This window comes from Arachis duranensis, chromosome 4 (assembly GCF_000817695.3).
Source record: "Arachis duranensis cultivar V14167 chromosome 4, aradu.V14167.gnm2.J7QH, whole genome shotgun sequence".
Taxonomy (NCBI): Eukaryota; Viridiplantae; Streptophyta; class Magnoliopsida; order Fabales; family Fabaceae; genus Arachis; species Arachis duranensis.
In genome coordinates, this window is record NC_029775.3 from 12,835,858 (window position 1) to 12,859,718 (window position 23,861).

At 33.9% G+C, this 23,861-nt stretch overlaps 2 protein-coding genes across 2 annotated transcripts; both read right to left on the bottom strand.

The window, feature by feature from the left end:
* Window positions 1–1,892: 1,892 nt before the first annotated feature.
* Window positions 1,893–4,426, bottom strand: LOC107483441 (uncharacterized). The gene is made up of 9 exons (XM_016104059.3): window positions 4,267–4,426; window positions 3,985–4,118; window positions 3,803–3,872; window positions 3,595–3,685; window positions 2,944–3,013; window positions 2,711–2,806; window positions 2,511–2,610; window positions 2,273–2,424; window positions 1,893–2,177 (listed from the first exon to the last, which is right to left on the bottom strand). Exons 1-9 carry the CDS (start codon window positions 4,424–4,426, stop codon window positions 2,046–2,048), a joined length of 1,005 nt encoding a protein of 334 aa, XP_015959545.1. The 3' UTR covers window positions 1,893–2,045.
* A 2,821-nt stretch (window positions 4,427–7,247) lies between these two features.
* LOC110280422 (uncharacterized) lies at window positions 7,248–8,024 on the bottom strand. Its single transcript, XM_021141460.1, has one exon. It carries the CDS (start codon window positions 8,022–8,024, stop codon window positions 7,248–7,250), a length of 777 nt encoding a protein of 258 aa, XP_020997119.1.
* Between the last annotated feature and the right edge of the window lie 15,837 nt (window positions 8,025–23,861).

The window sequence follows — 23,861 nt, forward strand, 5'->3', positions numbered from 1 at the left end:
TCCGATATGTAACAAATTATCGAAAACTTTGTATCAAGATTGGTGGAAATTTTATAGTGCAGAGGAAGAAAACATAAAAAAGATAATCCAAAAGACATGTGTATTAAAAAATAAAATGAACTTGAAGTTGAAGGCAAGGCAAGAATGAATAAAATATTTTAGGAAAAATAATCATTTTTATTCATAATTATTCGTAATGTCAACAAAATTACTTACCAAATAATGAAATTTATACCCATAAAAGATGAATTATGTATCCAAAAAATATTCAATTCTTAAATTTTTTTTATCTTTTATCTACATCATCAGTATCAGCATCAATTTTTTTTCTCTCAAACTCCCTCTATCACCATCACTACTTGCAACACACTTATTAAACTACTCTTCCATTTCAATCTATGACAACAATAAAAAAGTCTCGTGACCCACAAATTCAGTCTAACATATTCATAATTCAATCAATCAATAATTAATAAAAAATTTTTAATCTTTTTCTTTTCTTTTCTTATTTTTTCACAATTTTATCAACACTACATCACCATAATTACCACAAGTATTATCGTCACTACTAACACCACCATAACACCACCATAGACATAAAACACTGCGTTTCTTGGTTGTATCAACCTCTTCGTTTCCCTCCATCCATAACCAAAAGACCCTAAACCCCACTCTCTCTTCTTGATTTTATAGAGAGAACCTCCTTATAATGTTAACTCTCTCATCTCATTTCTCACATTTTTGTTGTTAATAGAATTTTTTTGTGGATTACCTTTCTTCTTACTCACTTTGTTTCTTTTGATTGTATCATATTTTTAAGATGAATGAGGACCTTCTTACTGTAACTTAAATCATCAATCTGATCTTTTTTTTTTATGCAACAAAAAAAAAATTGACATCTGAATTTTGTATATCTATTAGACTATTACTAAAGGTTACCTTATGAGATTTTAAATTTTTTCTCTTACTGTCAAATTTAATAACTTTTTATATTATGATTTAGGAGTACCGTGAATTTTTCTCCAATTCTATCAAGGTTTGAATTATAGGATAAGGATAAGGATATGGATAAGTTTAATTTTGTTTTTCTGTGAGTAATTTTGTCAATATTTTAAATATTGATAGATAAAAATGGTTATTTTTCAATATTTTAAATTTGATGATTGTTATCTAATAATTTTTAATTAATAACTTCACATGAAAGTGAATACATGTAAATTTTTATCCTGTTATAATGCTTAAGAAAATATATCTAACTTGCTAAAAAAAATAAAAATTACCTATAAAGACTTAATGGAAAATTTTTAATAAGAGTAAAGTATTGTTTTTGTCTCCAACGTTTGAGGTAAGTTCTTTTTGCATCTCAAACATTTAAATCGTCTTATTTGTATTTTTAACGTTTATAAAAGTGATTCAATGTTATCTTGGCGTCAATTATACTAATAGATCAGATTGTATTTTTCTATTATTCCTACTTAGATGTATTTATTCTCAATTAGATCTCACTTGGATATGTTCAATTTTAATATTGTACTCAAAATTTTTGTTAAAGTTCAATTATGTCCCTAAAAAAGTGAATTATGTAAATGTTACAGTGATTAGTTTCAACATTTGTATTCTAACTTCAAGAGGAAATTTTTAAAATTCTAACTAAAGCACATGATGTGTAATTGACAACAGGATAACATTAAATCACTTTTACAAACGTTAGGGATACAAATAGGACGATTTAAATGTTATGGACACAAATAGGACTTACCCTAGACGTTGGGGACAAAAACGATACTTTACTCTTTTAATAATCTAGTATAGAAATTCAGTTATAAATTTTTTAACTATAAAGAGCTAATTAAAATTTTAATAAAACATCAAAACTATAAAAACCAATAAAATAATTAAACATTATTATTGCGTTCTTATGACATTTCTTTTATCCTATTTAACAAGTTTTTATTCTTCCTTACCCTATATGCTGTACTAGTACTGCTATAGTTCCAAATATAAACTACCAAGCACTGATTGTGATTGTGAACAAGTTATGGAGATCATAAACATTTAACAGGTCCAACTAAAGCAAGTGCTTCCTTAAGAGCCATCAAAAGATGTTGAGGATGATCCTCTATTCTAGCAGCTCCACCATATTCAGATTGCATTGATCTCAATACTCTACCAACAATCTAAGCAAACATACAATCATCATTTGATAAATTGCCATGTACAAGTTGGATCCATAAGGAAGAAAACAAAGGATGGAAAGTAAACAACATCTTACCTTCCGTGCATAGCCTCCGTAAGCTATACCGCCGATTAAGGCGTCTGGCGAATTCGACGAATCGACTACAATAGATGTTGTTTGAAATAGTCCTTTTTTTCTCAATCCATCAATTGTGTGAGCATTAGTGCCACCAGCAAGTTGAAGGAAGCCTACCATGCAAGTTCACAGATTTTGTTACAAAACTGAAGGTTTTCAAGGACCATGTATTTATATGTATGGATTATTGAATACAAACCGGGAGGTCGGTTTTTCGCTTTTGCCAATTCGATAGCAAAGGCGATTGTTTCCTTGGTTGCTCCTCTCCCGATGTCTCCACTCATCGGCCGGCCGTCCAACTTCATTTGTGTATATAGCAAACATGGTTTTGTTAAAAAAAATGAGGCATAAAAGGCTCATTAACAATGTTGAGATTGTTGAACTCATAGAAACGCAGACCTGCCATAAGTTGAAGCATTGAAGATTTGGTTTCATAATGGAGAACATCTCATTCATAGAGGGTATTGTTGAATCTCCACCATTAGGTAAGCTAACCTGGATAATTTTTGTTTTATGTTAATCTCTTTACTCAAATGCAAATACCCTATAGGGTGTGTTTGGAATGAAAAAATATGGAAATGATTTTATTTAAATCAAATATTTTCTAATAATTTATGGGAGGCACCACTTACTGCTATTAACTTTAAGTTTTCTACTGAATTCCCTAAAGCACACCAGAGCTCTTTGAATTGTGCACTCTGCCTGCAAAAAGAACGCATGATAATGTTAGAGATGTAACCATTTATGCAAGAATTTTTATGACTTAAAGGTTTAGAATTCAATCCTTGTTGACCCCAAAAGAAAGAATTTCAGCATAAGGCCAATAAAAAGAGAAAGAAAGCCTTGAAAAAAACTTGCAAACTCAAAAGAGGCTCGTGTGTGAGAGGGTATGTTAGATATATAACTATTTATGTGTCTCCTCCTATTAGCTTAAACTTTTTGGAGAAGTGGTATCATGACAAATAACATGAGGAAGTGAATTTAAACTCATCAATCATGCATCACAAGAACAACATATATCTAATCATCAGAAAACTGAGTTTTTTTTCTATGCTTTATCAGCTGAATTGTCTGAATAGAAAAAGAAAAAGCCATCTATGTAAAACATGGTTATGCCACAGCCATAGAAATACAAGCTTAGCAAACACATTACATGTGTATGAGAAACTGAGAACTGATAATTGAGAATCATCCTTTCAGTTCTTGTGAAAATATGTTTCCATATCAGTTAAAGTCATCCATTAAATATTGTTTGATATGATTAATTTGGTAACTAAAATTACCTCCCACTTGTATGTATCTCCATAGCATCAACATCATTTCTCCTGAGGAGATCAGCAGTTGTCGCGGCGTCTCTTACATATGTTACCTCTCCTGGGCCAATTCAGTAAGTTCATATTCTTAAAAATATCACATGGCACATGGAAATCAGAATATTATAGATGAAGTTAAAAACTTATAATCTCAAAAGGTAGCAAGAAAATATCTCACTTATTTTGTCATAGGGGCAAACCGGAAGGCAACGGCCACAACCGTAGCAGCGTTCTGTTATGACTCCATCCTGCACGCCCAAGCCAATTGAACAATTTAAGTGTGAAAATGTTTTTGAAAAGATGACATTATAGTCTGTAAAAACTAAAGACATCACTTCCAAGTAAAATCGAGTTAAAAACCACTAAAAATCTTGGTAATTCAGTATTAGATGAAGTTCCAGATGCTGATTTCCCTAGGAATGATATTGCATTAGCAGGGCACACAATTTCGCAAGGGCGAGAACAATTTGCTGGACAGTTTTCTGGATCAAATTCTGCATAGAAGCCAGTACTAGCAACATTCATTTATTGGAAAAATTGAATACTGAATCGATCAAGTGATTGATTATTATGTTGGACTATGCTGATGCAGAAATATTATAATGTAAGCAACAACTAGAAAGAACAAAGACTCTTTCTTACCGGCTTTGCGAAAATGAAGATCTTTATCATCATTGACACTGATCATAACCCAAGGCTTTTTCTGAAGACCTGCAATTTCTTTTGCGGCTAAAATTCCTTCATTCACAGCGCTAACCACTGATGCATCAGCAGCACAGTCAATGCAGTCAACTGCACCCATACAGTTCCAATCTCAATAACAAGTCACATGATATATCATATTTAAGTTTGAAAAACAAAAACCCTAAGGCAAATCATGATGATGCATCTGTTTAGAAATTAGAAATTAAAGAGTAAATTACTTATTTCTGATCATGAAAGATTTGAATACTGACAATATATCTATCAAAATTTGAGCTAGTTCGACAAAACTATCAAACATTCGGCAAAATTACCCAACAAACTACCCGTTTAAGGTAATTTTGTCAAACTAACCCAATCTTTGATGGATGTCATGTTAGTTGAAATCTTTCATGGTTAGAATTATATCCTACAAACTACCTGTTTTAATAAGAGACTAGTAACCTCAAAGCTTGCACCACAAATGAGCTTAACCCAGTTGCCTCTTTGAAGAGATTGAAGCGGAGAAGAAGAAGAAGAAGAAGAAGATAGGGAAGGAAGCTTCAAAGTGTTGCTAATGAGGCTCTTCACGTTTTCGATGCTGCTTCTCAACTCCCCTAGTGCTTCTTTCGCTGCATCAATTACACAATCACAGTTAGCATCTTAGACGGAGGAAGATATATGATGATGATAAATGAAACAGAGACAAAAACATGTGTTGGGAAAACCATGATGATGATGGTATGTTGAAATCTTTGTATTGCAAAAATATCTGAGTGCCATAACAAGTAACAAGCCTACCTAAGTTGCTGTTCTGATTTATGAACGGATAAATATCAATCTCATTATATTTTCAAAAGAATCTAATTTCTATGCAATCCGCGCTACTAATCACATAATATTATATTTAGTGAAAATAATTAGTTTTATAATTAATTGTGTAAAAAATTATGTGCGAATAGTTATTTAAAAAAACAAATGTGATTATTTAGGATAAAAAAATTTACACTTAAAATTTTTTAAAAAAGACCAAAAAATCTCAAAATTCTTTAAAGTTTGTAGAATTTTTAAGTAAAGAATTCTTATAAATTCTAACAAAAAAAATCTAAGTAAAAATGGAGTGATTTTGTCTAATTGAATAAAATGTTAGTGATAAATTTAATTATTAGAATTATTAAAGATAAAAAATATTTAACAAAAATTTTGTAAAACTTATTTATTTTTTTAATATTTATTTTTATCATAATATTTTTACTTTAAATAGATGGCGAATGATAATATTATATATGATAAATACTTTTGAAAATAAACTTGATCAAATTAAAAATCATTTCTAAAATTTTTACTATTTCCAAACTTTCTCAGAATCAAATATAAAAATATTACGGCACGTGAATATTTATAATTTTATTAAAATATATAAAGCCCATATATCTAAATAATATGAAAACCTAAATGATTGTTAGGTCTGTAAAAATATATTTTAAAACTTTTAACTATTCTTAATTTTTCCTTTTCAAAATGTTTAAAAAAAACATTATCAAAATTATTGTTTCCTTTTTTTTCCTGAAATCTATTCTTTTCTAATTAATAGAATCAACGAATTTTTTTATTTTTTACGGTATTTTTTAATTCAACAAATTAAAAACTAATTTTACAGGTTAAAATTTTATTTAAAATTTTGTGACTGATCAATTGCTAATTGCTGGACACATCCACAAAAGAGGATTAAATTTATTTCCTTAAAATTATTATTCAGAACTATTGCATGCTTGTGCTTCCTTAATTAAATCAAGGCAAGTTACTTGCAAAAGGAGTATAACCGTAACAAAACCCATGACAAAAAAAATTGATTAAGTGTTTAAAGAAGTGCCTTTACTTTATTTATTAGCATATTAAGGAAACTTAAAGCCAATAATCTATTTAACAATTTTTTTTTTTTTTGAAACAACGAAAGCTCAACACAATACAGTGGAGCAAAAAGTCAGGTGCTACATATAAGAAAACAAAGAAACAAAGAAACAACTCCTATAAAGTTGGTCATCGCCGGCACTGCTATCAACACTCACTGGGATTACTGACAGTCCATTCGTTGTATCTCATAAGCGTTCTCTGTTGTATAAGGTCAACACCTGCTACCTTATCGTTAAAAATTCTACCATTACGTTCCAACCAGATGTTCCAAATCACTGCAAAGAACCTAGTCAACCACCGCTTCTTCTCTTGTTTACTCGTGTGCAAGCCAGTCCAACTCTCAAATAGTCCTATTATGGTACCCGAAATAGCCCACTTTCTACCAACTGACCGCAACCAACAGCACCACACTTGCAATGCTATATCACACAGAAGAAATAGATGCTGGACAGTTTCTATCTCCTTGTTACAGAGCACACAAATATTATCACTGTGATGAATAACGCCTAGCCTACTCAACCTGTCTTTGGTATTAACTCTACCAACAAGGACAAACCAGCCAAAAAGCTCAATCCTCGGAGGCACCACTCCTTTCCACAATGAACTTGTGAAACTATAGCTTGTGATCGCTGCTGGCAGATTCTCCGATTGAAGGACCCTCATAAAAGAATTAGTAGAAAACACACCCTTACTATCAAACTTCCAGACCACATTATCCTCCAACCCTGTGATAGCTTTACTGGCCGTAACCTCTCATGCAGCTGGTGGACAAGTTCCAGCTCCCATTGGAAAAGCTCTCTTCTCCATTGGAAATTCCATATCCACTCCAATCCATCCCAAAACCCACACTCCCCTACCACCTCTCCTTGTTGGTTGGAAACAGAGAATAGTCTTGGAAACGCCACTTTCAGCGGCCCGCCTTGCACCCAGTTATCTTCCCAAAACATGGTACTCCTTCCATTCCCTACTTCCATAGCCAGGCCAGTAACCAATTTATCCCTTATCCGCTGCTCCTTTATGTTTAACTGTCATATGTCCTTCCATGGCCCGCCTTTCTCTGGTATCTTCTGATTTACCAACATGACATCAGGGCTCAAATTGTTACAGGAGCAGACAATTTTCTTCCATAAGGGGCAATCCTCCTTTGAAAACCGCCACCACCACTTAAACAAGAGTGCTGTGTTCCAAAGCACTGCATCCCCAACCCCCAAACCCCCAGCCTTCTTCGGAGCCTGAACCAACTCCCACTTAACTAATGGGATACCATCCTTTCCATCCCCCTTACCCCACATAAATCTCCTTTGCAACGCAACCAGCTTGTCCGCAACCGCCTTTGGCATCTTGTACAGACTTAAGTAATATATCGGCAGGCTATTCAACACCGACTTAATGAGAATAAGCTTTCCTGCTTTATTCAACACCTTCGCTTTCCATAGGCTGAGCTTTTCTTGCACCTTATCGATGACTGGTTTCCAAGTCTTCACTAGCCTCGGATTCGCACCTAGAGAGATTCCCAGGTACCTAACCGGTAACACAGCTTGCTTGCACCCCAAGAGGCCGCACGCCTGATCAACCCACTCCTGCTCACAGTTTACTGGTATCATATTTGACTTATCATAATTGATGCTCAACCCCGACATCAACTCAAAACACCGTAACAGTCTCTTATAATGCACCACTGTCTCTGTGTTTGGGGGACAAAATAATATCGTATCATCCGCAAATTGAAGGTGCGATAGTTCTACATGCTCACCTCCAACCAGTAGTGGTTCAATGCGTCCGTTCCTGACTGCCTCCCCCACCATCCGATGCAACACATCAACCACAAGTACAAACAGAAATGGGGGACAGGGGATCCCCTTGTCTCAGGCCTATCTCCATGTTGAATGCCTTGGTTGGAGACCCGTTCACCAGGACCGACATAGATGCCGTGCTCACACACTCTTTTACCCAATCCTTCCATCGCTGGCCGAACCCCATATGCTGAAGAACAATATCCACAAAGCTCCATCGGACTCTATCATACGCTTTTTGAAAATCAAGCTTGATAATTGCCGCCCTCTTCTTCCGCATCTTGAGCCAATGGACCGTCTCACAAGCAATGAGCGCACCGTCATGGATTTTCCTACCCTTTACAAATGCAGTTTGGGTCTCTCCCACCAATCCTGGCATAACTGATCTCATCCTTCTTACCAAAACCTTCGAAATTACCTTGTAGACACATCCCACCATACTAATCGGCCGGAAGTCCTTGATTTCCTTTGCCCCCACAAATTTTGGGGCCAGTGTCACCCATGTGATGTTCACATCAGATGGTAATTCTGCCGTTTGGAAGAATTCCAATACTGCTCCTGTGAACTCCTGTCCAACCTCTTCCCAGCATTTCTTGATAAAATTCATATTGAACCCATCACTCCCTGGGGCCTTAGAAGATTCACAATCCCATACTGCTTCCCTGATTTCTTCCGCCGACGGCATAACCTCCAAAGCCTCAGCCTCAGCCCTATCAATCTGTTTCAGTAGCCCATCACGCACACCAATCCTCGGAGCATACTCCTGGCGATATAGCTCCTTATAGAACCCCCTGATTGCATATTTTATTCTTACCGGGTTCCGCACCAACCTTCCCTGGATCACTAGAGCATCAATCCTGTTATGCCGCCTTCTGGCCGATGCAATGTTATGAAAATATCTCGTATTCCTGTCCATATCCCTCGCATGTTTGGACCTAGACATCTGCCTCCAGTGAATTTCCTTCCTGGTGTACCACTTTTCACAAAAGCTCACCAAAGCCTTTCTTCTAGCCTCCGTCGTACCATTATAGATCCCATCACTAACCTGGATGTCAAGCTTCTTTATTTCATCCTCAAACCTCATCAGTCTACTGTCCATATCACAGAAGTTATCTTTGTGCCATTGCCTCAAAGGCACCGTCAATGACTTCAGTTTACCAATGAAGGGAGCATCTCCCAGGTTCCTCCATTCGTCTCTCACCATCCTCAGGAAGCCCTCATGAGTAAACCAGGCATCTAAACTCCGGAAAGGCCGCGGGCCCCCTCGTAGCCTAGTATCCTCTATAATTAACGAGCAGTGATCAGACAGGCCCCTCGGACCAACTTTTACCCGAATGGCAGGAAACTCCTCAACCCACTCAACAAAAACCAGCACCCTATCAATCCGACTACATGATTGACCCCTAAACCATGTGAACTTCCCATCAGAAAGAGGTAGATCCACCAACTGCATGTCTTGAACCCAACTCTTAAAATCCTCCGCTGATGCCGCCAGACTCGTCCCCCCTTTTCTATCCTCCACCTGCAGAATCTCATTGAAATCCCCTAGCAAGAAGAGAGGGACTTGGCACAATCCCGCAATATAGCTCAATTCTTCCCAAACCACCCGCTTTACGTCCCTCCCATGCGCCCCATACACCAAACAGAAAGCACAATGAAAATTATTCTTTGTTAACACTCCTTCAATGCACAACCACCTCTCTCCTTTATAACAATTACTAGTCTGAAACATCATGTCATCCCACATCAATAAGATCCCTCCAGCTGCCCCATCAGATTCCACAAACTCCCATCCTACCGTATTATCTCCCCAAATTCTAGCAACATCATATTTTGAAAACACCTCCCTTTTCGTTTCAATCAAACCCAACATAGTTAAATTATATTTTTTCTTCAATGATTTCACCATGCTTAATTTTCCATCCCCCCTCAACCCCCTAATATTCCAACAACTCACAATCATTTAAACAAAGTACTGTTCACCTTATGTTTGTTCTTCGGACGACTCCTCCTTGCCTTTTCTTTTTGTTTTGTCAATCTTATCTTTGCTGCCATTTTGTCATTTTGAGCTTTCAAAATACTCATGATATCCACATCATCATCATACATCACAGCACTAGATTCAACTGCCAGAGCCCAAGTAACTTCATTTTCATGCATCTGATCCTCTTTTGAATTCCTGTCCATCTGTTCCTGATTGTGGTTGTTGTGCCTCCTTATGCCTATTACTGTGCTAACCCCCTTCGCATGTGCTCCTCTCTCTTCCGCCCAGCCCTGTTCACATACCATTGCTGTTCGGTTAACCTCCATGGTCGATTCCTTCCCTCTCCCTCGGTCCAACATCCCCGAAAGGCTCCCTAGAATTCGACCATCGTCCATGACCCCTACCCAGTCCACCGGAACCGGCACCGCCGAGTCCATCGCATCTTCCTGCAAGCCATCCGGTGCCACAGTACCAGCAGCCTTCGACGGGACCCCTACCCAGTCCACCTGCACCGGCTTCAATCCCTCGTCGATTGCTCGCATCGCTTCTTGCAACCCCTCCCCGAAACCAAGCCCTGCCTGGACACCCGTCCCCGCCGAGGCCGTCGCAGCTCCCTGCAAGCCATCCGGCGCCACAGGACCAGCATCCATCGACGGGTTCTCCTCCATCTTCCTTAGGCTTCCAATTCTGCCACCTCCCACTAGGGTTGCCGCCGCCTCGCACCCTTCACAGCCCTACGCTTCAGGCCAGCAAGCAGGAGAATATGTTATAACCCGCCTGCCCGAGTCCTGACTCGTGTCAACAAGATTTGGATCATCGGTTACCCTATTGTCCACCTCTCCACTCACCTGAGGCCCACTTCTCCTATCCCTCCCCATACGCCTCTCATTTAACTCACGTGGCCCAACAGCACTCTGAATGGGAATTGGGCTTCTTGAAACCAAGGCCAAACTTACACCCCCCAAGGAGTTATCCCCTCGCTGGCCCAATTGATCAGGCTCTCTTAACATAATATCCCCATCAAAATCAATTCCATCAGGAACTCCTCCGCCACCATTACCATAAACCCGTGTAACCGTTTTGTCAGACACCCCTTCGTCACACCCACTAAATCCCTGAGGGACCGCTTCACCATGATTCTCGGTACAACTCCCTAAATCAGTTACCAGCCTAGGCGTTTGAACTTTCAAATGCTCAACGGTAGTATCATTTAACAACACTTCCGTATTTACTATTCTGCCCTCCCCCATGTTAACCTGCTTGACCTTACTGGTAATTAGCACCGCTGCCGGATCCGCCTGGACCGACACCTGCTTCAGCCGATTGTCATCATGTCCCTTATCCTCATTCTCCGCATAGCCCACGTGGCTCGCCAGTGAGCTTGTCGTTCCACCATCCTCCACACCCATCTTGTTCACAAGGATTGTAAATCCAGCATCCCCAACTGCAAGGTGAACCCTTTCTCTAATGACGTCAAACTCCTCGGTATCAACTTGAACTCTTCCAATCCGAAAAGATGCCCCTTTTCCCGTTGGGACCCCACACTATATCACATCGCCCCACTGGCCTCCAATGGCTTTAAAGGTTTCCGGGGTCCAGACATGAAGAGGTACACCATAACACTCCAACCATACCCTACGAGATACACAACGCTCGGATGCTTCCCATTTCCGAACCCTATGAAAGAATTGGAGCAGAGTATCCAGTTTGAAAGTGAAAGCCTCATCCGCATGCTGCAGCGTATCAAAAGTAAGCAACACTTTAGTCACTCCAAGCTCCCTAATATCCACCACATGATGCATATTTGTGGGTATAGTTCTTTTCAACGACTTCACGTCCACTGGGCTCAACGTAGTCCCTACTAGACTCCTCTCCAACCAAGCCATATTCTCTGCCCCTACCGCTACTTCAACCCTTTTCATACCCTCATGGCTCTGCTGTTCTGGTGGTGGCACTCGTATCGGCAATTCAGGCACCACAAGGGTATCCACCACCTCTGCATTGTTAAAAACTCCCTCTTGGCTCCTACCCATCTGTGGACTAACATTTCCATGCGTCCCTTGGCTCCCCGCTTGATAAGACCTTCGGAACTTGGCTTCCCCCACAGACACAATTTTTTCCCGCAGTCGGAATTGGTTCATTTCTGCTATAGCCTTCAGAGCACCCCCTTTCGTCGTGTATCGAACAAATGCAAATAGGTAAACCATTGCGTTTTTCCTTTTCCGGCATAGATAAATATCATTAATCCATTCCGTCCAACCAAACAGCTGATACAGCTCCTTCCTAGAAATATCCTCCGGCAAGTTTGCCACGAACACTGTAAATGACTCCTTTTCTAAGCGATGATATGCTTCTCGATTCCATACCCTGGGATCTTTTCTTTGGATCCGGCAGCCCCTGTGTCCACCCCACTAGTGTTTCCCCTCCTTCTCATACTCCCTCGGCACCTTCTTCCTTTAATTTAGAAAAGGTATTGGTTAAAATTATTGTCTAACTATTAAAATCTAAGAACTTATATTAAAAAAAATTTAAATTAGTAAATCTTAATCTATAATATAATAATAATATAGTAATTATTTTATATATTGTACGAATATAAATTAATTATTTTTTTATTTATAAAAATTTTAAGATGTTTTAGTTTGTTATATATATATATATATTTTGATGAATGTGATATATTTTTTTATGTAAATAATCTTTTAAAAAAATCTAATAGTTAATCTATTACTTTTTTTGTTTTAGTCCAAATTAAATATTTTTTATTATTTTTGGAAAGAAAATCTTTTGAGGAATTTAATAATATGTGATGAGGAACACCGAATAAATTATACAGAAACCAATTAAAACACAATATAGAAACATCTTTAAAAAAAGACATTTTAGGCGTCTTTATCTGAATGGCCTCCAAAATAAAATCTTAAATAAGAAAGACGAGGGAATTCTATGAAAATAACTCAACACATAAACTTAACTTAAATAAAACTCCTAATCGCCTGCGGCTTCAAACTGAATGGTCATTATTAAATAGTAAATAAGGAAAACAGGTCGATCAGTAATGTCTTACTTTTGGTACGATCATGACGTGTTGAAAATTAGGGTATTACACTATGTATTCTTAATTAATTTTTATCATATGTGAGTCTTATTATCTTAATTTAAAAGTGATTAATTTTTTACTTTATCATTTTACTAATTTTTTCGTTCTTGAGGAGTTTGATCTGCAAATTTCATCCAAACTCAAAATAAAATAAATTGGAAGTTAGGACTGAATTAGTTTTAATTTAAAACTTTAAAAAATATTAAGGATATAAAAATATTTTATATTCTAAAGCGGCTAGAAATAAACGCGAATCGAATCGGATATGACAAAAATTTTTATTCGATTCGCACTAAAATAATCAGATTGGTTCGGATCTCAAATATATCCACAAATATAAAAATATTTTAAAAAGTTTATTGTTATTAAAAAAATATCAATAAGTCTATTTTTTTCACTTTTTAAACATGTTTACTCTTAAAATATTATTAAACACTTCTTAAATAATAAAAATTAAATAATACACCATATATGATAATTATTAGTTGAAATAAAATATAAAAAGAATATTTACTTGTGTATTTTTTTATTTTTGTAAATATGCAAATCGAATATGTGGATATTTACACAAAATTCGTAATCCAATCCTATTAATGGGTGGATCGGATCCATATTCACAATTTTCAGATCAAATTCAAATAAATACTGCGAATATACATATCAAATTCCATCTATGAACATTCCTACCTGTTACCAAAGCAATCACTTAAAAAGACAATAAATATAAATAAATAAAGGCAATTATTTTTGTTCTCTTTTTCTCTTTGTTTATAATAATTTGAGTCTTATTATTTATTTTATTTATAATATAAATATATTAATTAAATACGTATTTTATTATACTATAAACAAAATAAAGTACAAAATATTTGAATGCAATATATACAAGTGTAGACAAAATATTTAGAATTTGAAAATTTATGTATATCTTATTTATATTATAAACAAAATACGTACACAATTATATTGTATACATTATAAATAAAATATATGTGAAAAATTATCTAATTTTTAATGTAAATATGATATAAAACAACAATTTTTTTTAACTATATAGTGTAAGAAGTAATTTTTCCTCGCACAAACTTCACTTTTTTTTAAATACCTTCAATAATTAAGAATAATGAGTAGTAAATATATTTTTATGAGTATGTATCATAATTATCACATTAAAAATAATGAGAAAGGGGTTGTATTCACGAGATCTCGATATTTTTACGTATTTATCGTTTATATTTTTTGTCTGAATTAAAAAGTTTAGTATTGGCGAGTATTATATATAAGTTATAAGTGCACATCTAAACGTATCTTATTTAAAATGTAAATAACTTAAGTAAAGGTTTATTTCGTTTATATTATAAATGAGATAGTCTATATTATTATACAATATATCGACACTCAAGATATATAACGATATGAATGTGTTTTATTTCGTTTACATACTCATGATAATATTAACGTATTTTATCTTGCTTATAGTATACACAAGATATATTTAATTAAAATATTTGTATTATAAACGAGATAAATAATAAAATACAAATTCGTAAATATCACCTAAATTATATATATTTATGAATAAAATATTTAAATTATCTATTAAAAAATTCCTAGTAACGGTATCATCTTCCTCTTGGCAATAATAACCCGAGTATATAATTTTTAAAAATTTTTTATCCATGTATTATTTTTTAAAAAAGCAAGGTGTTGCAAAATTTAAATACAATAATTTATATCTCAATGGATTAAACTAATATGAATGCATCAATGCCACGTGTATAGACTTATTCACTCATTAATTTAAAATAGGGGCGACATCGTAAACGTTGATATTCATGGACAATCTGCATATGGAAGTCGATGGGAATAAAGTAAAAAATCATCACTTCATGAGAATAAGAATGAGGATGAAGATTTCTTTGTAAAAAATTTTAAATAAAAATTAGAAATTATAGTCTTATCTTATTATGGTAATATTCGTACCGACGATATAATAAGCAAAATAGTAGTAAAAGAAAAGTTGCCATGCAACAAAGTTTAACTAGTAGAAATTATTTAGCATATACAATCTTTTTTATTTTTAAAATTGTATTGTATACTTTATATAATACTACTTTGAGAATTTGACATTCATTAGTTTTATTATATAATATAATTGAAAATATTAAATTTATTTTATTTTAATTATACTAAAACTAATGTAATCTTATAAAAATGAATAATTTTCGTGAGATCCATAAAACTATATTTTTCCACAGGAAATAGACATGAGGAGAAATATTTTCCTATAGTAAAGAATAAGAGTAAAGATGAGAAAAAAATTTCAAAGTGTGAAATAGAGAATAGATAACACTATTCTTTCTCCCCTGTATTGTCCTCCAATTCAAGGTAAAAGAAAAATAAAAAATTGAGGGAAGAATACTGGAATAGCATAGCATTTATTAATTGATTGTTGAAAATGCTAAGGTATGAGGCCTCTTAAGTCTCAATGCTGTTGAGGGAACCCATATTATTAAACACAACTAACTACTTTTTCCCATTAAATATAACGAGTAATGAGAGCTATGGAAAAATGGGAAGATCAGAAGGAACGTGGTCTTGTCATTTCCTCCGCTACATATGCATGTTTGAGATTTTCAACTCCCCTCTTCTTCCAACTCTGAGGGCGGGACCCTAAAATCCTATCTACTTATAATAAGCTTCAATAACAGCCTAGTGAAGTTGAGACAGTGACAACTTTCTCTTTCTCTCTCTTGCTTTCTGTTGCAAATTCAGGCATGTATTCCATGCATCATGCATGCAACATACATGCAGCTACAAAGGAATTGGATGCTATACTAATCATAAAACTATAGATTATAGAAACTTTTTTTATTTACTTAAATAAATTTAATTTTAATCTTTAGGTGAATTTTGGTTTAGATTTTATGATTTTCTTTCTTTATTTGTTGAAGGAAATTAAAGGCTTTTCACTGTTGTTAGTTTATTATCATTATTTAATACGACAAGTTAAATTATAAATATGGCATACAAGCATATTTTGAAAGAGTTATATTTAGAAACGTATCTCAAACGGATTATAACTAATTGGGCTTTATGAAAGAAATTGGAAAAGATAATGAGATTGTTTAATGTGCCTTCATGTAAGCTTTCTGATGACATTAAGAGTAGCTACAAGGATTCTAATGTCTAAGCTAAGTCAGTAAAAATTTAAAAAAGATTTATAAGAATTTTTTCTGTTTTAGTTTTTTTTTGTGACTTTTCTGTTTTATTATTTAATAAATTGTCTCCCGTCCCAGTCTCATCTCTCATTTCTGTGATGGATTCTTATTTATTTCTCCTTGTGGGGGAAGTAGATATCCGTAGATATTAAATTAAAAAAATTCAATCATGATAAAATTTTATATAATTCAACTAAAACATATCAAATTAAACTCAATACAAACACATTTAACAAAATAACATAAACATTAGATCAACAACATACAAATTAAAATAAAACAAAATAAAAAAATTTTCAACATAACAACAGTAGCTTCCAATTGAGACTCAACCATTGTTGGCGGCGCTTCCACTATACCTTGTATTTCACCTTCATGGCTAGATATAATAAGAATTGAAAGGGTAAAGTATTTTTTTGTCCCTGAAGTTTTTGAGAAGTTTCAAAAATACCTTTAAGTTTTAATTTGTTTCAATTTTATTCTTAATGTTTTAAATATAGTTCAATTATATCCTTTTTGTTAATTTTTTTATAGTCAACTAATAGTCAACTTTTTATTTTCAATTTTAACCCTTAATCCTAACAGTGTTTGGCAATTGACACACTGCTTAATCCATCCTCTCCCTTTCTTCCCAATCTTATTCCATTTCAACAGACCAACACCTCCACTTTTCTTCTCAACCATCACTCATCCTCTCATCTATCTCTCTCATTGCAACCACCGGCACCACCACCAACCACCACCACCAATCTTTATCTCCGTCTCTCACTCTCTTTTCTCTCATGCCATCTCTCATTCTCCCTTGCTTCTCATTGTCTCACCAACCACTATGTACATTTTATCAATCCACACATTTGACTCAATTGCAGAATGAAGTGCCAAAGCTACAACAATAGCAACAAGTTGAAAACACCAAAATTGAATATAGAAGAGTGATATTAATAAATTAATAACAAAACCATTTGGGCAATTAAACCCTAATTGTAAATCTGAACAAAAAATTAAACCTCGTCGTTTTCATTGAGTTGTTTCTAAAACTATTTAATGTTCAAGATCTGGACATGGACAGAGGGAGAGGGAGAGTTGAGGCTTCCGGAGAGGAAAGCCATAGCGCACATAACGGCAGACCTCGAGGCACGGTGAAACACGGACGGCGGAGCTCTGGGCGTGGTGAGTCGCGAGCGGCGGAGCTCCAAGCGCAGTTAATCATGGACGGTGGAGCATGAGCTTGAGGCGCCGTGAATGGTGGATGCTGTGTGAGACTTGAGTGTGTGGGACTGGGAGAAGAGAAACGTGTGAGTGATCGGTATTCGGACCTATCTTTTGTTGTTTTATTATCATGAAAATGGAGATGGATGAGTGGTGAGGGAGATGGATGAATGATGTTGGAAACGAAGATGGAGATTGGCGGTGGTGGTTAGTGGTGGCGCCGGTGGTTACAGCGAGAGAGATGGATGAGAGGATGAGCGATGGTTGAAAAGAAAAGTGGAGGTGTTGGTCTATTGGAATGAAATGAGATTGGAAAGAAAGGGAGAGGATGAATTAGACAGTGTGCCAACTGCCAAACACTGTTAGGATTAGGGGTTAAAATTGGAAACAAAAAGTTGATTATTGGTTGACTATCAAAAAATTAACAAAAATGATATAATTAAAGCATATTTAAAACATCAAGGATAAAATTGAAATAAATTAAAACTTAAGGGTATTTTTGAAACTTTTCAAAAACTTCAGAGACAAAAAGTATACTTTACCCTACGTTAAAAAAATAGCAAACTCAATCATCATTAATAAAATTATAAGATCTATTAACGACAACATAATAACAACACTCAAAAAGTGAAATTTTAATATTAACCCCAAATACCAACAATACTCAGCGAATTTTCACATTAACAACATAATAACAGCACAAGGTATAGTAACAGTTTCAGGAGAAGAGGAAGATAAACTTGAAAGGTCTTTGTTAGTGAGAATAAGTCCAACAACACGAGAGAGACGGGACAGCTTTGGCGACAGCCATGGAATAGTTTCAGCGACAGCAACAAAAGACCTTCCACAATGAAAAGAAAAGATGGCAACGACACAGTTGGAGTCGGCGACAGCGAAACTTGCACGGGAGATCGTGTTTGAAGTCTATCAGACTTCAGCGACGAGGGACCTTCAGGTGACGGCGAAGCTTGTAGGGAGACATTCAGACTTCAGTGATTGAGATGATGGTCATGAAGAGGATGGTGAAGGCATGGTTGGAGTCGGCAACGGTGTGGTTGGAGTCAGTGACAAAAGAGAGGAGGAAAGAGGCCAAAGCATGGTTGGAGTCTTGGAGAGACAGAGGACAAAGAGGTAAATGAGAGACAAACTTAATGATATTGAAACCAAACATGACCAATCCATTAGCAAACACACACACCTTTCTTACCATGCCTTCGAGCCAACATTGCTGATCTTTAATAAAGGCTAATAAGAACTTTACAAGCTAAAAAGTAAGTTTATATTTAGTTCAACCTAAAGTGAAAAGGTCTTACTGCTGTTGCTGCTAAAGCTTTAACCAAAAATGGTAAAACTAAAATCAAAGAGAAAGTGGTTCACTTTTCAATCAGCATTAAAGAAGAAAAGGAGGAAAAAAGTAAAATATTAGAGGCAAATTCAAACCAATGGAGCCAAAATTAAATCCTTAAGTCAAAGATGTTAAAAAAATCTGATTTACCATTTTTGTGGACACATAATTGTTTATTAAAGCTACTTTGAAGAGAAAGCACCATTCAGAAAAAAAGAAGATAATAGATGTTACTTTTTCTAAGTTACATCGAAGGACTAGAAATAAAATTTGGGGCCAAAGTATAATATTAAGGGTGTTGATTTGGTAAGTACATTTAAGACTTTATGACCTTGAGTCCTTGACATAGCTACTACTGTTGTCCATCTCTTCAACACTTCTGCGCCACTGATGGTGGAAAAATCGTCAGTAAAGATTTTCACAAAAATAATCGCGTTGCAAGTATAGTTCTAAACCGACAATTAAACCTCAATCAAATTTAATATGTTTGTTACTTAAGCAAATCAGTAAAATTAACCGAAGTATTAAACCTCAGGTCGTCTCTCAAGGAATCGCAGGGAAGTGTATTTATTATTGATTATGAGATTGTATCATTTTTGTTTTTGTAATAAGAAACGAGAAAATAAAATGGCAAGAAAATAAATCAATAACTAAGAAAACTCTTGACTAGGATTGAGAATTAGAAGTCATGTTCTCGTTATCGTCATCAATTGTAATGGTAATTGTATTTCGCTTTCACTTAATTAACCTCTACAATGAAGGTAAGTCAAGTGAGCAAAATCAACTTAGGTTCACAAGTCCTAATCAAAGACTAGATTTAGTGAAGACAAAGCCAATCAGCTATTTTCAATTATCATTCAACAAGAGAATTTGATAACTCTATAGTCTCAACTGATCAATCCAAGTCAAGAATATAAAAAGCTAATTTAAAATCCAACCAAGCATTTTATCAAACACTTGGAAGGCGTAAAATAAAAACATAGAGAATTAATAAGAAATAATAAAATCTAAACAACCAATTGCAAACATAAATGACTAACAATCAAAAGGAGTAACATAAATATAGAGAACATAAATTTCATTAAAAGAAACCAAACGTAACAAGAGATCATAAATATAAAAATGGTAAAAAAGGGAAATTAACAAGAGAAAAAGATAAACTAAAGTAATAGAACAAATAAAAGTAGAGGAAAACTAAAGTAAAGAAACATTGAACCTGAAATTTGAGAAGAAATAAACCTAAAAACCTAAAAACCTAGAGAGAGGAGAGAGCCTCTCTCTCTAGAAAACTACATCTAAACCCTAATGTTATGTGAATGAATGTTTCATTCCCCCCTTCTACTCCACTCTCAGCCTCTAATCTCTGTTTTCGGGCTAAAAACTGAGCCAAAAACAGCCCAAAAATCGCCCCAGCGATTTCTGATACGTGCAGCACGTGGCTCTGTCATGCGTACGCGTCGCTAAACTTTCGCACGGTCACGCGTGATCCACGCGTGCGCATCGCCTAACTGCATGTCATCTCACACATGCTGCAAAATTATTTTTTTTTATCTTTGAACTTCATTTAAGATTTTATTGTTATGATTTTTCTGATGTCTATCTTTCTATAAATGAGAAAAAAAATTATGGTGAAGTGAAAAATGAAAAAGGCCATAAGTAAAAAAGAAAAAAGAGATAGATTGAAAAAAGCCAAATTGATTTTTTGTGTATTTGGTTTGATTGAATTAAGATTAGCACCCCTTGCCAAATCGGGATAACACTTGGTGGTTGTTGAACCTGTTGGCCTGGGTTTTTCTTTGTCAAGTTGGAATAGCACTTGGTAGTTATTAAATCAGGTTAGATTTTCCTTTGTTAAGTTGGGATAGCACTTAGTGATTACTAGGCTTGGGTTATAAGTTTAGTGTTTTGATACTAAATGAATTAGGTCGTAATTCATTGGTATTGGTGCATGTAATCAGTTTGATTATAGTTGAAAGTCCACCATAATTGTATAAGGTGGTTGAAATAGAATACATAATTTTTTCTTTTTTCTTTTCTGCTCTATTTTTGTTCTACTCGTTATGAAACAAAAATAAATTATCTCCTACATAATCCATATTATAGACACAAGAAAACTACAATCTCCGTTTTCGTCCCTGTTTTTGTCCCTGTTTTTCAGTGGAGACGGATCTCCATCCTCCTAGGAAATTTGCTCCCCGTCGCGGGTGATAACCACGAGTACCAGTGAGTTCAAATTTTTTTGGCCATCCTTAGACGTGACTAATATATGAGTTTGATAGCATAGTTATAAGAAAGAGTGATGACTTGATTATCATGTCTGAATATCATAAGTGACACAAGGGGCATTTTTTTCCCTTGTTGCAAGAGAAGTTACTATAAGTTGAGATTATTTGATCTTTGGATAATTTCTGAGGTAACGAGGTAACAAATCGTTACTTGTCACTTAAGTCAAGTCAGACACGGATCACAACGTTTGTACTTTAAGTAGAACGAGCAGATTAATTCACGCGGTTTTCGGATTAATCTCTTTTGTTTTAGAATTGGCTTATTATGTTCCCCAACGAGATCAACCCATTTTGGACCATGACTTTAATCACCTTGGATCATAGTATGAACAAATTTAATTAATAAATTAATTATTTTTCGATCTATATCAAATAATCTTTTTAAATTATTTTTTTCTTACATTATAAATTTCAAAGTTTAAACTTTTAGCTTTAGATTCTAAATTTTTTATTCTAAATCATAACCCTAAAAAGATCCTATAACTCTCCAAAAGATTATGGTTAAAAAATAATTTTATAAAAAAATGTAACTAATATTAACTAATTAATTGATTCTCTATTCTTATTCATTTTAAAATGTAAACATTAAATAATTAATTAATAAAAGCGAGAGATTAAAATCAAATTTGATACTTTTAGAAAATAAAACCAAATTCATTTATAAAGACTAAAATAAAAAATATATTATTTTATAAAAGTCCAAACTTATTTAAGGTTTTATTTTTAGTAGTATTATTATATGAAGGATGGAGATGGAAAGAATGATTATTTTGTAATATTTACTAATCAACTAATTGAAGGCTAACATATTATTGCCTAATTAACATGATGAAAAACTCAATACAATTATGAATATATATAAATTAGAATCACATTTAAAGTGTATTATAAAAATATTTAAAATTACTTCTTTTTATTTATAATATTCAAAAGTTATATAAAGAATTAAAAATAATGGTTGTAGATATTTATAATAAGACACGTTAATGTACTTTAAAATTCGAAACATGAGACAAATATTTCTATATACTAAGATTATAATATGTTGTGGATTGATCATGAGCAAAATCTAGCAGACTTGAGTACTAATGGATACATGAAGGAATTAGAATAAGTGAATCTGATGATTTGATTTGAGGCCAAAGATTTACCACCATTGACCAAGCAATCATCATAAGAGAGCCTCTTAAACAATGTTGGGTTGATGATTCTTGCAGATGCAAACCAGCCACAGTGAAGGTGTATGTCATGAGGAGCACAACCAGATACACAAGTGTTCTCTATTTGCACTATGTATTCTGGGATTCCAGATCTTGAACATTTGCTTTGTGATATGCTTATGTCTTTGCTTGTGCAAGAACCTCCAAATAAAATCAAACCCACATAATGTCAAAATAAACTCCAATCTTATCCTACTGGGTAGAGTCTGTGTTACATGTAACACAATTATGAATTACATATTACTATGGTCTATGGAAGATAAATTTTTTTATTGGGACAATATTAAAATAAATATGAATATTATCTTACTAGCTAGATAGAATCCACTATAGAGTAGTCGTAAAATAAATACCATGGAACATGATTTTTCTCGAAATGGAATGTGGAAGCCTTGAACCATTTTTTGGTTGATGGAAAGAATGAAGAATTTGGGGTGAATGACCTGAAAACTTAAAGTTACTATATATGATAAAATCCTAAGCATTTTTTAAAAGAATAATCATAAGAGACTGAGACACTATAATATAATAGGTTAAGAGGATTAATTTTTACCTGAATAATGCTTTATTTTTCCAACATCATCACAAAGCACAAGGGGCATTATTGTGATGAAGCAGAGGAAGATAATAAGAAGATAAGTAAAAGAGTTTGTGATTGTCATGTTAAGCTTGTTGTTGGATGCAACAATGATAGATGAATGATGAGTTCTTTAATTTGCTTATTTTCCAAACTAACTAACTCCTAAAAATTTTAAAGATTGAAAGAGAGAGAGGAATAAGTAGGGTTTGTAGGGTTGGTGATTCCTAAGTGCTACATATGCACAAGAATGGTATAATGGTGATGATGGTGATGAGTAAGTGTATTCCTTTATTCTTGGCTTAATGACATTCATATCATAAGGGTTTTGTTATTTACATTTAATTTCTTACTTCAGTTTCACAACCAGACAAAGCCAATAATTGATAAGTAAATGACATATATTTTAAAACACCTTTAAATAAAGATATATGATCTCGTTAATTAAATAGATTATAATGTATTAAATTTTTAACGAGTGATATAAATTAAAAGTGTTATATTCTTGAAATCCTTAATTTAATTCTAATATCAATTTTTTAATTTATTTAAAATTTAAATTTTTAACAAAAAATTATTAAATGATTGTTTTATTTTTTATTATTTTCATAAATTTTATAATATTATTTTTCTTCTTTCATTTGATTATTATTTTTATATTTTTTATCATTTAACAAATTTAATAATTTTTTACGAGTTAAACTTTTTATTTATAATTTTTATAATTTCTTTGATATATTTTTTCTCTAGTTTTTAAAGATGTATATTTTAATTTATCAATTTTTATTGTTAATTGTGTACTAATTTTTATTTATTTTTGAATTTTTTACATAAAATTTATTGTGAAATTGAGATTTTAGAATAAATAATTTTATATTGATTTAAGAAATTTGTTCACAGTTTAAATT